This window comes from Mus caroli, chromosome 18 (assembly GCF_900094665.2).
Source record: "Mus caroli chromosome 18, CAROLI_EIJ_v1.1, whole genome shotgun sequence".
Classification (NCBI taxonomy): domain Eukaryota; kingdom Metazoa; phylum Chordata; class Mammalia; order Rodentia; family Muridae; genus Mus; species Mus caroli.
The window spans coordinates 39,767,438-39,783,140 of NC_034587.1; the positions used below are offsets into that span (position 1 = coordinate 39,767,438).

Consider the following 15,703-nt stretch of genomic DNA (forward strand, 5'->3'; position numbering starts at 1 on the left):
CTTGTTTTGTGTCCATGTATTTGCTTAATTTCCATGATGAACACCTTAGTCCTCTGCCTTTCTCAGCATACACAGCCGGGCAGGATAAGTAACCCAGACAGCGCAATGTGTCTTTGTGTGGCAAATAACTTCTAGGTCTATTTCGCAATGGAACGTGAGCTTTACTTTTCTTTAAAAGTTATGAAGTTAAAAACCTATTCTAGTAGAATTAGTAGCTATTCTCAACTAATGAGATAAGCACCCTGTCCCTCCAAAAGATAATTGATGGAGAATTCAATCCAGTTCCCCAGGGTTGTGTTGCCTGGGGTCGTACTTGACTTTATTATCACAGCATTTTCATTTGACTCAGGATCTTAAAGCTTTGTGGAGAAAAAAAAAAAAACTCTAAGGAGCATGCAGCTGTTAATATGAGAAATGGCATTTTCTTTCTTCTGGCTTGTTCTCTGGGTAGTTTATCATCACGTGTGGCAGCTTAAAACACAACATTATCATTTATCTTCATGTTCTCTTTTATATAGTCATTCCCATTGTCCTCCATTAATTTTTGAATGTTAACCTATTTGGCATGGGGATATGCATGGATTTTTGAACCTCAATATTAGTATAGAAAAGAAGACTGCATAAGAACATGGGAATTTTCCTTAGAAGAGTCTATTTGAGATGCAGTTGACATGTGAAATAGCATCCCAAATGGGAAGATAATATCCTTGTTAATCAAAAAACTATTTAAAAACTCAATTAACAGAACATTATGCTATATAATTAATCTTCATTGAATTTCACTTTCTTTCCCATCCCCCTCCCCCTTACAAAGTACTTAATAAGTCTTTGGATTTTTACTGCAATAATCAATAGGCTAAATTTCATAATATAATGTAATCTAGCTATGGAAGACAATCAGACAATTCTCTGGGACTGAAGTAATTACATTAAAACTACCACATTAAAACTTCCACTCTGAGTAGTATGAAGCAACAAAGTCTTTGCATGAGACATGAACAGAAAGCAAACACAAAGAATACATGGAAGTGAAGTGCAGTGGTTTGGCCTCCAAAAGATCAGGGCTGCAAAGAGTAAACAAGACAACAGAACAGGACAAAGCAGCTATGGGAAGGAATGACATTAACTGGAATCTTCAAAAAAGAAACAAACAAACAACAACAACAACAACAACAACAAAAACAAAGAAAACAAAACAAAACAAAAACCAGATGAATAGAGACCTGGTCATATTGAGGTTTGCTTGAATAACTCCCAAGTAGCTCATCTAGAATTGTCATATTTTCAGACCTGTACACTGTCTTTATATTTGAGGGATCTGGTGGCCATCTGAATTACATTCTCTCTCTCCTATAATATTGATCTATGACTCACTGTATACACCTTCAAAATTAAAATGATAAAAGGCACAAAGTTAAAGTGACCTACAACGCACAGTCAATACTTAGTAATGGGAAGCCGTTTGCTGTGCATCTTTCTCGTCTTTAACAAGGAATATTTGCTTGATTTTATTGTAGACATTGTCTCCACTTTTCTGTTCTTGATATGACACTCTTAAACCACATTTCCACATGTGATGAGTCCCTCTTCGTCTCCTTTCCTTGGTCTTTTGTTTTCCTCTCTGAATTCTCTGGTTACCATTTGCCATTAGCATTCTTCAGTAGGGACTGACTTCCCAACTGTTTTTTTTTTTTTTTCTCTCCAGAGAGAGGTTAAATTCTTGGGTTATCATCAGCTTCCTTCATGGAGTGAATATATGATCAGGCTTTATTCACCTGCCAGTAACCTATCCTCTCTTCTCTATTCATATCAATTTATATCAACATAAAGGACACAGAGAGTTTGAAGGCAGATAAAGAGCCTGCTTCTTGATCAGCTTTTGGGAGCACCCCCAACTCCTCTGGTCTTGTGCTTGCGGCTCAGAACTCGATTTTCTCAGATACACAGACATCTGCTTTGCAGACCCGAAAATATACTCAGGGATTAATAACTATTTTTCAAAATGCCAACAGCATGTCGAGTTTCTTGAAATGCTTCCCCAGAATAACATGCAATGGATCTTAAGACAGGAAGTCACATTCCACAAACACCTGCAAGCAATCTACATTAAGAAACTGTCGATAACGGGCTCCACAAAACTGGGTCATAAATTCGATATTTAGAAACTGAATAGCTACTATTTACTGAATCCAATTCTGTGTGCACCATGAATTCTGCTAAGCATCTTACAAACAGGGTATCTAAGTTTTCCACAAGCTCACAAGGGACGAATGAACACTGAGGCTAAGAGAAAATTACAGGTCAGGACTGTCTCTGAAAATATCAAATAGGGGAAAAACAAAACAAAACAAAACAAATAAAACTCTCCTCCACATACCGTTGGTAGACAGAAGAAAGTAAGCTGCGTTTTGTTGAGGGAGCCATCTTATCTTATTGATTTTTTCTTCTATTTCTAAACTTTTCAGGTAATCGAACTCGGGTTCATGGCTCTGGAATGTGCTGTAAACATTGTATTCACCCCTACGATGAACCTGGTTTTTACTCTGTAGGAAGGTAAAACACACACAGAATATTAAACCACTTAAAGCATGTGCCAACTCACGGATTCTTTATTCCCTTTGAGAAAAGCCATTAGGGTCTCTCTGGGAGGTTGCATCAGAGAGAGACACCAAGCCACTGCAGCCGTAGATTCAGCTTTGGTTTACTGGTCCCAAAAGCATGCACTCTGTTGGCAGTATCAGAAACATACACACCACGTTTGTAAATTATATATTTAAAACTGTATTAACAAAAAGAATATATCACAACATGTACATAGAAACAGAAGTTGCCAGGTATGGTGGTGCATACCTTTAATCCTAGCACTCAGGAGGCAGAGGCAGGCTCATCTCTCTGAGTTTGAGGCCAGCCTGGTCTACAAAGGGAGTTCCAGGACAGTCAGGACTGTTGCTATACAGAGAAACAGTCTCAAAAAAAAAAAAGGAAAAAAGAAAGAAAGAAAAAGAAAGAAAGAAGGAAAGAGAGAAAGAAAGAAAGAGAAAGGAAGGAAGGAAGAGAGAGAGAGAGAGAGAGAGGAAACAAGTTAAAATAGGATAAGACTTTGCGGTCAATACAAATAGAAGAGATACTATTAAATCTTTGTGCATTTCAGGAAGTGCTGAGACGACCATTCTGTGGAGGTGCTCACACACACTTCTATCAGTCCCTATGAAAGCTGCAGAGGCAACTTTCAACGCTCAGGGAACCTCAGAGGGGTAGGCAGAGCTGGGAGGTGGACCCCAGAGGCTCCGGAGATATAAGTGACTCTTCCAGGGTCACAGGGCTCATAAGGAGCATCAGTCCCTCCCATCTCCCTTTCTATCCAGCATAAGTGATGAGAAGACCATCTGCACGTGAGCGCCATCTGCATCATGAGGAAGTTGGGCTTTACCTCTGACTTTCCCCTAGCACTAATTATGCAAAGAGCAAACAGCAGAAGCTAAATAAATGATGAGATCCAGAGCAGAAAGCCAAGGGCCTGAAGAGAGGGGGAAAGTGGGGAAGAGGAGGAAGACACAAGGGGGAGGGCGGTATTACATGGATTTTAGAACCAGTTTCTCAAAGTCTGGAGATCTGGCTCCAAAATCTGTTCAAAAATTAAAATTTGGGTCTTATTAAATGTATTTTAAATCAATGTTTGATTGTAAAGAAAAGGTTCAATTTAAAAATCTATGATCTTAGATGGGCGCAGGACACCCATAGGCCTATCTCAGCATGCCCACACCCATAGGCCTATCTCAGCATGCCCAGGAGTGGGTGCTTCTGCTGAGCCTAGAGGTTTGCAGACTCTGAGGACCTAGGTCCTTTCAAGCAGTTTGTCTGGGAGCGACCACATTGCCTGAAGAGTCACTGCCCCCAAATGATGTCAGATGTCACGTGGCATTTGTCAGCCAGGCCATGTGTATATCTGAACCTCTAAGTGTCTCCCAAACTGAACACTGAATTCCCTGACCCTCATCCTTGCTGAGTTTTATGTTCCGGTGACCCACCCACACTGCTTTGGAAGGTGTGTCTCCTAATGAGTCAGGTTTCCCAGATCTCCCAGTAAATGAAAATAGGTGAAATCTATAAATAGCTAGCAGAAAATGTGGGGTGGAATATGACTGGTAACACGCAGCCTTGGGTAATTTATGCTAAATAGCTCCTCCAGTTCCCCTTAATCATAGCTGTGAACCTAATTGGATTTTTTTTTTTAAATTGGAGATTTGAAAATCAGTTTTCAAAGGACTTTAGATGCTGACACCCTTCCTCCTCCCCTGCTCACTCTCTCGGAGCACCGGTCCACCTTAACAATAATTTCTAAGGGGGTTGATTTGCTACCATCCAAATCAGACTGTCAAGTGTGGGTAGCATGTGCCAGACCAATTAGCACCAGGCAGCTCTGGAAAAAGCAGGAAAAATTCCAGGTCACGAAGAGCGATTCAGTTCTTCCTTGCCAACTACGTTTCCATGTTTCTGGGGCCAGCATAATAGGCTGGGTGTCTGATTTAATGCTGAGCACTTGAATTTACACAGAACCCCGAGGGATTATGACGCCCTTATAGAAATTAATTGCAAATAATGTGCAATTACCAAATATATCACCCCTAAATGAGGCTATCCTCTTTTGAGGGGGAGGTGTAATGCTTGGAGGCACAAAGTGGGCATTAAATTGCTCGGGAAGTCTCTTGTGAAGTCTTTCTCCCTCGCGCCTCCCCGGTGCCCAGTCAATCTCAGAGGCAGGCGGCGGCAGATGGGAGGGTTGCTAGAATACAGACAACCCTGCAGGAAGGACTAGAGTGTGCCAGGGGAGGCCAAGGAAATCAAATCGGGCCATAATTCCATTCTGGGAAAAAACAGAAACAGGCACAGCAGCGGGAGCATCCTCAACTTATGTGAAAGAGAAAAAGAGTTCCTAGAAGAACCCAAGCCTCCAGAATAAACCAGACATGGCATTATATAGTGTATCCAGCTTCAGGGACACACACCAGCCTGTGCCATATGCTGGGCTAAGAAGCCTTTTTGGAGGGTTTTGCCCTTTAGTAGTCTGAGCATCACTTTCTTCTCTATTGACCCAACATGCCCTCTTTTCAACTGTTGTCAAATAAAGCTATTTTCCTCTCCTATGTATTCTGGCAGTACCTGAAACGAAGGGAGATTGAATTTCAACACCTGGAGGCCAGATCCCAAGACAACAGCTGGAGCTTGCTCCTCTGTACACACCTGTGGAATTTTGCAGGTCAGATGAGAACAGCTGCTGTCTCCCAGTGTTCATTTGTAGTAGGATAAGGTCCTGACCAGGGAGGACCCCCTTCGAGGGGCTTTTGTGAGCTTGAACTTAGAACTGTGGATGCTAATGACTTTTTGGCAGTTTTACTGTTGGTGAGCAAAGTGGCAGGCAAGGTTAAGGGCGACAGACACATGAGGATTAAGGCACAGTGGGGGGGCCTCCTTTAAAAAGGGAAGAAAATGAGAATTTCCAATTGGCTGATACTTACCTCCTGTTCTCGCTGAAATATTACAACCCGACCCCCCTTGTCCCCCGTCGCTAGTAACTCTCCCGTGTGGTTGAATTCTACCGTAGAGATAATGTCAGCTGAAAGGAAGAAGAAGACAAAAGCAATTTAAGTAACTGCACACTTACTTTGAATGGATAGATAATAGACACACTTTTCTGTGCATTTAAGGGCTTAGGGCTCCGGCTGTGCAGTGGAATTTACAGGGTTTTATGTTCTGCATTTTAAGTACCACTTGAAGTAGCAGTTGGGAAAGCGAATTTCCTAGGTGCCCCCACCGCCCTGTGGGCTCCTGGAACATCTGAGGTGAACAGAGGGGCAAGGCGTGTTCACACCCTTTGATTTCATGCAAGAGAAGTCGAGTTTCTTTTTGCTCATGGAAATGGTTTTTCTTTGCTCATTTGCATTAACCACAGACCCCTCTTCCACTCCCAAAAAATCCCCCAGACAGGAGTAAATGTGGTGGTCGGGCTTAGGACTGAGCATTGAGGGAACCAGGGTGCAGATGTCAACCACAGCAGAGAGTACAGGAGTCACTGGGGAGCCCCACTAGTCCCCCAACTTCACTAGGGCTCTCCCGTCTTGCATAAGGCCAACACATCCTCTGGTTAGCACACTCTTTTCCAGGCCTGGGTACTGGAAAGACAGTGGCACAAAGTCAGGGAGTATTGGAGAAAGATGCAGGCACCAGGGACCCAAAGCACAGATAACTGGAAGGAAAGCCAGCTTCAAATGCCAGTTACCCCATGGCCCAAGGACAGGTGAACTACCTATGACTGGATTTATTAGGGCCAGAGATTAATTTCCCCCACAACCAATCTTCCAACAATTGGAGAGTGCAAGTGAGCTTATAGAGAAACAAAGAGTATAAAATAGAAAGGAAAGGAAAAAGAACGTAAGAGGCAAAGGATTGTGACTATGCTATCTGTCTGAGGACTGGCTGGAGCCTGAACCTATGACAGCAAAGGCAAGGGTGAGGTGGAAAACCATGACATCGATCCCTGACGAACTCAAGTCTTACATCTTGTGTGTGTATCATCATTTTAGGATGTTCTTGGTATGCCAGCTTTATTTAGACAGACAGCGTAAAATTCTCCAGCGCACATAAGGTGTCTTTTCTGGATATTGAAAGTATTCTTATTTCTCACTCTTTGTGGGGAAGCAAAGAGAGGAAATCACAAGCCTTCATCATCTGTGATGTGTCACTCACTCGAGTGAAGTGTCCGTCAACACTTAATGAGAGTCCAAGCTTTACTCCTTATCAAGAGTCAGTTCTAACTCTCCAGGGCAAGGAGGGAACATGATACAGTGGTCCGTCTTAGGGAGCAAGTGTAGCTCAGCACGCGCTATCTGTTGTCCTCAGTCTTTGAGTAATTAACACCCAGATGTCTAGAGCTTAACACAAACATTTCAATTCTATATGATGATAATGTTTTCTTTTCAACATACAACAATCTTCGGCATCTCCCCCTTAATGAGGCATCTTTCTGCCTTTATATGCTGAGATCTGGGATTACAGGTATAAAATCTTGTCCGCAAGCTGAGGGGAAGGCTTGGTGGGTAAAGTCCTTACTGTGCCATCATAAGGACCCAAGCCTGGGCTCTCAGCACTCACACTCAGCTGAGCATGGCAGTGCCCCTCTCTAACCCTGGTGCTAGGAGTTAGAGACAGGAAGATTCTGGGGCCTTACTGCTCAGTTAGTCTAGCTAATTGGTGAGCCTCAGGTTCAGCGAGAGACGATGTCTCAAAAAAACAAGGAAGAAGAGGGTTCAGGATGAATGGGAGAGGATAAATGAGGGTAGAAAGGGTGTGTATGATTGAAATACATTGTATACATGTATGAAATTATTAAAATAATTTTAATATATATTTTTTAAAAAGAAAGAAATGGAGGAAGACAGGGAATGACAACCTGTGATCTCCGCAGACACATGCTTGGAGGAATGTGCTGCACTCTCACACAAACACGGTGCCCACCCAGGCATATCCCCTTCCCAACACAAATCTTGTCAGTGGGTTGCATATGGTCTGTGGGTCAAGTGTTTATGATTTCTGGCTTATAATCATCTCCACTTAGATAAGGCGACTTCATTCCTATTGATCTAAACTGGAAATCAATTCCATCTTCTCAGGAAATGAAGCACAGAATAAGCTGTGTGGTTGCTAAGCACTTGATATACCTTTGGAAGGCCAATTCACATAGTGGGCATCCATGAGCCAAGGTATAGCAAGGCCCAGCATGGCGGGAAAACCTGCTACTTCACAGAAAGCATCTGATCACTGGTCTTTTTAAGGCTTGTGTATTTTAACAGCTTTGCGGGGAGAAGAAGTCAGCTGTCAACTGGCTGCGGTTGCCTTAGAACGCCCTCTCTGAGACAGACTGAGGTTAGCGTGCGCTGCTGACATCTCTCCTGATTCTGGCCTTTCAGTGGGTACAGAAAGAGCTTTCTGACCTGCCTAGAGTCCAAGGTGGACTTGGCTGTCTCTTTTCACTTTCTAGCTTCTGTCAAGTACTAAGGAATGAATCATGGCTCACTGCTTAAATTGCTCAAACACAAACACACAGACACACAGACGCACACAGAGACAGACAGACAGACACACAGAGACAGTCAGTGAGAGACAGACAGAGAGACAAAACGAGAGAGACAGAGAGACAAAGAGAGACCCATGGAGACAGAGGGGTGGAGGAGGGAGGGAAAGAGAGACAGAGACAGAGACAGAGACAGAGACAGAGACAGAGACAGAGACAGAGACAGAGACAGAGAAATAGAGGACATATTAGCAATGAGAAGGTGGTGGAAAGATCTGGTTTGGAACAAAAACTGCCAACTTCACATCATCTTTGTGTTTTTTTTTTTTTTTTTCTTTTCTTGTTTGGTTTGGTCTGGTTTGGTTTTGTGTAAGGCAGGCCACAATATGTAGTTCAGACTTGCCTTGAAGTGGGATTTAGGCTGACTTCAAACTTGTGGTCTTTCTGCCTGAGCCTCTCGGGTGCTGGGATTACAGGTGTGTGGTGGCAGGCCCAGCTCACTGGGGCTGAGTGTTAAGGTTCTATTTCTGTACAGTTCATGCTCTTGCCTTGGGCAGCAACATTAACACATAAACTCTAGACAGTGGGCTGCAGAGCCTCTCTACTGAGAGATAAAGTTGAGCTTTTTCCTTTGGGTGAAACTGGGTATCAAAATAAAGAGTTAAGTAGCTCTTCAGACAGAGCCCTGGTTCACTTGTCAAGAAAAAGCCACTGTGAGCAAAGCAGAAACTGCTCTCCCAGAGACAAACACATGGTTCTACCAAAACTCTGAAATGTTCTCTCTAAAATCTACACAGCTGAAAATAGGGTGGGATCCAAGTTTAGAACACAACTCCAGCCAACACCACTAGAACCTTCCATCATGGAATATAAGGTATTGTCCTAGACCCTAAAATCTGTTTCATTTGTCTTGCAGTTGCCCCCGATGTTCAGGGCTCTGTCTTCCTTGAGAACCTTGCAAGAGAAAGGGTGACCCGGATAGGGTGACCTGAATGGGGTGACCCACATGGCAGTGTGTGTAATTCCTCTGTCCTGTTGCCAAGACTTCATATTTATTTTAAGCTCACCAGGCAGCTGTATAGGCGTTGCTGCAGTTCAGACAATGTCTGTCCTGAACTTTCCTGTTTCCTGACTCATTTATCACTGCAAAGCAGCTAGGCATAGCTAGAGGACTTCACCCTCCCATCCATCTCTACTTATCTCCATCTATGACTGCTTAATAATTAATAGAAAACTCATGAATCACCATTGAATTCCAATTTCAACATACCAAGAATACAGATGCCCATTCTCTTGTGTCTGAAACATGCTGGCAACAGAGCAGACCCATTGCTGCTCAAGACAGGAGAACTTCTGTGAGCCTAGAAGGAGGGGGAACTAGGCATGACAATAAGCTAGCTATCTTAGTGACAGCAACCTCATCTCAAAACATGACTGGCAGAAATCAATTCTTCCCCATGGGACTTTCACCCTTAGATAAGTTTCTAAGACAACTCAATATTGCATTAAATTTCATTTCTATCTAATTGTGCTGCCAAGTAAGGAAATAAATCCTTGAGCATTCTCCCTCCAGTTTCTATATGGGTGGAGATAAAGCACACGCTGCTGGAAAAAACAAAAGCCTCAAACAGTGACCAGAGTCAAATGTGGTTATATGGTTTCTAAAGGAAACTGTGTGTGGATTGAGATTGGCTGAGATCTCTGTCTGTGCTGATTTAATTTCCACAATACAGTGGCCTGCTAACCCTGTTTCTAGCTCAATTTGCCACTGTGAAGACTGACTTTTTCCTTTTAAGAATCAATCTCTGTGTCTTACAAAAGTTTCGCACTAGTAATTTACTACCTCAGGTCTCCTTTCCTGTGAACAATGGTTATTGACTTGGCACTTGTATTCACAAGATGGGAGGCCGAAGGAAACAGAGGGAATCCTGAGATTGTGACCTAGTGTTCCACAGTGTCACACCAGGCTGCAGTCGGGTCAGAGTACCTGGTCAAAGGAGATGCGTGTGTGATTAGGTGACATGTAGACTGGGTGGCATTTCCATCCAAGGACAATGCAGCTTAGATTCAGAGTCCCAGCATCCACTGATAGAGAGATGATACTGACCAGGTCATTTGGTACTCCCTCTGAATATCAATCACAGTGATGGAAATGAATGGGTAAGACAGCCAAGCCTTATCTTTCATCTAAACCACATTCCTAGGATAGTGAGCTATCTTCCCTACTGTATCAGCTTTTCAGCTCTGTCCACTCAAGCCTGGGCATTTCCTCTGATGACCGAGTCAGCTCAAGGTTGTTTTTGTATCTCTGCTTAGGACAAGAATGTTGAAAAGAATGGAAAATACACCTCACAGCATATCACAGTGGTGAAATTGTGGCAGTAGCTAGGTTTGCATAGAAAAAGAATTGGGAGCGTCTTTATAGGTCTTGATTCATTAGTAGCAGGGACATCTGGAGACTAGGCATATGCACCCCTGCTATCTCTCATAAGGATCTCTAGTTAGACTGGCATTGGCCTTGTAGACCATTAAAAAATAGAAAATTCTTGGACTTTCCATGGAAATCAATTATTCGTGTCTCTGTGAAATTGTGATCTCCTTTCCTGATCTTGGTTCTCAGTCTTAAGTTAGTTCCCATGTTTTCAGGTCATTCTTTTTTTGTGGGGGGGGGGGGAATAAGCTTTGCTAATTAAAATAGTACATTAGAACATACTTTCCACTAACACACATAGAAGGAGGTGCACAAATGTGGTTATCGCCCATCAAGAGGCAAGAGGCAAGTTACCTTCTTGCTTATTCTGCTCTATATTTCTCATCTAACCTAGACTTGATTTCTGTTTCGTTGACAGTGTCTTGGGGAACTGAATCACTTTGCTCTAGTTGGAGCATCATGAATTGTGTCCACACTGGTTTTAACTTCAATTTGATGCTAGAGTTCCTTTCACAGGAAACTATAAGTAGAAGTGTCCCACAGTTCTATTTCCTTAGGATCATGTCCCAAATACCTTGTTAGTTAATTAACAGTGTGGCAAATGGTAGAGTTAACTGACAGTCTGCTCTTGTCCTCCAAGCTTAATAATGGCAGGCAGTGTGCAATTGTAGGGATTCTTGCTGGGTTACCCTTACACAGTGCTTCTTCCTCACCGGCTTTCTACGGTCCAACTGTAGAGGCTGGGAAGTCTGGATATTTCCCATCTCTGTTTGTAGTCGGGTCACGGAAACCTGACCAATGAGATAAAGTGTTTATGGGGTAGAAGAAACCTGACCAATGAGATAAAGTGTTTATGGGGTAGAAGAACTGCAAGGAAGGACTGAAGATTCTGATGGAAGGTTATTTTTTAAATTTATTTTTACTATTTAATCATATGTGAGTGCATGTGTGCATGTGCGTGCGTGCGTGCATGCGTGTGTGTGTGTGTGTGTGTGTGTGTGTGTGTGTGTATGCATGTGAGTTCAGATGCCCACAGAAGTCAGAGACATCAGATTCCCATGGGGATAGAACTATAGGTGGCTGTGAGCTGCCCAATATCGATGCTGGGAACTAAACTTTGGTCCTTTTTGTTTGTTTGTTTTTTCGAGACAGGGTTTCTCTGTATAGCCCTGGCTGTTCTGGAACTCACTTTGTAGACCAGGCTGGCCTCGAACTCAGAAATCCGCCTGCCTGTACCTCCCGAGTGCTGGGATTAAAGGCGTGCGCCACCATGCTCGGCAGCTTCGGTCCTTTTCAAGAGCAGTACACATTCTTAATGGCTAAACCATCTCTCCAGCCTCCTTGGGGGAAAGTTTTACTCTTGGGTTTCACTTATACGTTCTTGTGATATAAGTGTTTTGCCTTCTTGTGATTACATATGTTCATTTATATGTGGGTGGCATCTATAATGTGATGTGGGATAACAAAGGAGGACTTTGTTGGTGACAAAAACACCAACAAACCCTGGTGACAGCTAGAGAAACAGGACAATATTTTTAATGACAAGTGGTCAGCTAAGACCTTCCTTAGGACATCTATGTCTGAACTTGTACCCATGCTAGTAGAATGACTTCCCTATTATTTGAATCTAAAACTATTCTTGTTGGCTTCTTTTTGTAGGGCTAAAGAAAAAACCTGGATGTGACTATATCCTGGCCCTAAAGAGCATGCCCTTAAGCATACTGTTCTGTCTGTGGCTTCCTCCCAGTACTTTGCACAGGGCCAGATCATTAATGCATGCTGAACTGGACAAATACAGCTCCTTCCTTGCCCCCAAATCGCCTTCTTCCTGCTCTCATGTGCACAGATTTATCTTTCTCTATCACAATTTTCCTTTCCACTTGCTTAATTAGCAATATGGAGTGGCTTATGTCCCCTTTTCCACACGTTATGGAGGTGTGCATTATTTTTCAACCACACAAATATGAAAGCAGTTTACTGTGAGAGAATGCCTATTCATGTCTACACATAGCATCCATTATAAAATTCTGCCTTCTAAGGGAACCACACCCTCCTCAGGAGTTTTGCTTTCTCTGCTTGCATGCAGGGAGGCTCGTTGTGCTTGCTGAGCTGTGAAAATCCAGATGGTAGGAGGAGGCGAGCCATGAGCACTGTTTTGTTCCCATTAGAAGGCACACAGCTTTCTGGGATGACCAGATATCCAGCGAGTGAGGTAACACAGGCACGTGTGGGCTGATGGAAGAAGAGGATTCCCTGCAGATGGAATGATACTTCCCCACAGGGTAGTGGGGTCTTCACAACGACAAGTCTCTAAATTGCAGAAAAACACAATGGGAAAGTGATAGCTGTCCAGTCTTGCCAGAGAGCCTGTGTAGGGAAAGGTAGAATCCGTTGTCAAGGTGTTGCTCATCTGTCACCTACTCTTCTGAAACATGGAGGGATAATGAACTACTCAGATGATGCAAACCCTGCCAATCTTTCAGATCAACAATGTAGAGCATCATCAGATCATTCAAACAAGGCAGGACATTTGTAGCTGACCCTGTTGGAGCTTCAGATCAAAGAAAGAGAGAAAGAATGGTAGGTAGTTCCTAGTTAGGTGCTGTGCCACCCAAACACACTTATAATGACATCTGATTGGCACATTTTCAGTCAGAAATTGTGGTGTGCCAGATGCTCTGAAGTCAGTAAGACAAGATGTCCATTCCATGGAAGTTAAAAATCCCCATTTGAGAGTTTGCTCAAATATCACTTTTCCAGGGAAACAGTGTGACTTCTCCCAAGGCCAGGCCAGTTCTCTTTAATTTGCAGCCTCATTGCCCCCCTTACTTCCTCTTCATCAGCTATCATCTCTCATCATTAGCACTTATTACAGTGGTATTGGGATCTTTTGAATGGCTCTCCCATGCACTAAACTATAAACTCCACAAGGAACCAGCAGTGCCTAGTTGAATGTCTCAGCATAGGACAGATGCCCCTCAGTGTTCTGTTCTTTGGTGGATTGTGAAGGGAGAGCCAATATTGAAGTAGACCGTCACAAAAAGACCAAACTAAAAAATAAAAAAATAAAAGATCTCCAAACAAAGTGACAAAGAAATACTGGATGGATGCACAAAGAATTTTCTTAAGGTATGTAGTTCCCTGAGAGCTCTTACTTGGAACAATGAATGGTGACTATAGAACCAGGTAGATGGGTCAGTGAAGAACAGGGTCCTGTGAGTCATAGGCAGAGAAAACACATAGTTATGGAAGAAAGGGGACCAAGGTAGAGTGACCTTTGAGAGGACAGGGGGTGTAATGATAAGACAGGCTGTGAATTCTGAGCTTATGGATGTGATATGAAAGGATTCTGATTAAGGACGACGTATTATTTGCATGCCATCCAGCTAGAGCAATAGGGATATACTAAAAATATGTCCCAAAGCACAGGTGGTCCTTGAACTTGGGAATATTCCATTTAGAGCACTGAGAAGTCATGGTAGATTGAGACCTAGGAAAAAGTTGTTGGAGAGAGGCTGTGGATACAGCTTATTTTGGTAAAGTGCATACCACAGAGACATGAAGTTCTGAGTTTGGATTCCTAGCCCCCATGTGTGCTCCTTCAACCTCAGTGCTTGACTGTGGGCAGGGAACAGAGACAGGTGGATCTCCAGAGCTTGCTCTCCAGCCATTCTACCCAATAGGTGAGGTCTAGGTTTAGTGAGAGACTGTGTCTCAGAACATCTCTCTCTCTCTCTCTCTCTCTCTCTCTCTCTCTCTCTCTCACACACACACACACACACACACACACACATATACACACACACACACATGCTCACACATACACACTGTAGAGGGGGAGAGGTTGTTCTAAGATGCTAGTAATGGAGGATTTTAGACCATAGACTATAAATCCTAGTTTTCACTAAAAAAGCCTTAAGAAGCTGCGGCTACAGCTGCAAGTTGAAGTGACACATACCCCTGCTATATCCTTGCATTCAAGAGATTTCTATTGTATACAGTAAGGTCAATTGAACATTAGGCCCACTACATTCCTTCTTAAATTACATATGGACCCAAGAAATGAATGAAAATAATAAGAAATGAATTGGCGTTTCCTCCCCTAAACATGAAGTTTCTATGGCAACATAAAGGTGCAGAGGCTGCTAGTTTACACGACATTGAGGTAAGGTGGTTTTTCAATGGTCAACTAGGCCAACAGCATTTTGACAGATCAGTTGAAATTTTGCTGTCTTTGTTCCTGACCGGAAGTTCAAATGTTTTGAAGACTATGATAAAAATATTATTCTACTTCAGTTAACATTTTTTTCAAACTTAAAAGCAAGACCAGACACACAGAGTAAACAGGAGGACAGAATGAATAGTGCCAATTTCGCACCAATGGGACCCAACCTTTAATGAACATTCATAAGGAAAGACACGTCGTAGGGATCTCTTGCTTTTCTCTCTCCATTCACAACTAGAAACTTTGAAAACACTTTGTATTTCAGTTTCCAAAAAGTCAAATGCAACTCACACAGATTATATAATAGTGGAAAATATTAAACAGAAAAATCAATAAAGAATCAATTTTAATGCATTCATTCATTAATCCGTCCATCAATTTGCCATCCATCTATCCATCCAATAGATTTTTAAACGCACAGGTCTGTGTCAAGTACTCTTTCAGGCATTGAGATAAGTCAGTTTAAAATAAAATAAAATAAAATAAAATAAAATAAAATAAAATAAAACAAAATAAAATAAAATAATCTGTCCACATAGAGCTCATGTTCTAGTTGTGGGGAAAAGACAACAGCCAATAGACACAACAAATAATATTTTATATTGTGTTCTGTGAGGATCAAATGGGGAATAGCAGAGATGAACAGTGTTGAGAGTGGAGAGAGGCTGGAACTCAGACAAGGAAGCATTATGGACCTCAAGAGGTAGCTGAAAGTAGGCAAAGGGGGCTTCCAGATTGAGGGGCCAGGGAGAGAGCCTAAGAAGGAACAAGCCTATGTCAAAGCATAAGGGCAACCATTTCAGGGCAAAGAAGGAGAAAATGAAGGAGAAACAACGAGAAGTCAGATCGTGCCAAGTTCTTGCACAACACAGCAAGCACTTTGGCCTGGATTGAGTGAAACAGCCAGAACAGCACAATATACATGGAGGCCACCAAACGGCATGTTTAAAAGTGGTTAAAACAAAATTTTAATGGGGTC

General features: G+C 42.6%; 1 protein-coding gene across 12 annotated transcripts in view; it reads right to left on the reverse strand.

Annotated features, from left to right (window-relative positions):
- Positions 1–15,703, reverse strand: part of Ppp2r2b (protein phosphatase 2 regulatory subunit Bbeta) — a 404,944-nt gene that overhangs the window by 90,434 nt on the left and 298,807 nt on the right. For 8 of the 12 annotated variants that reach the window (XM_029471971.1, XM_029471975.1, XM_029471974.1 and 5 more), the window contains 3 exons: positions 5,517–5,614; positions 5,161–5,241; positions 2,378–2,543 (listed from right to left, as the gene is read on the reverse strand). In XM_029471971.1, coding sequence (XP_029327831.1) covers positions 2,378–2,543; positions 5,161–5,241; positions 5,517–5,614 — 345 coding nt within the window. The remainder of the gene's footprint in view (positions 1–2,377; positions 2,544–5,160; positions 5,242–5,516; positions 5,615–15,703) is intronic. The other 4 variants (XM_021150238.2, XM_021150241.2, XM_029471977.1 and 1 more) reach the window with 1 other exon arrangement.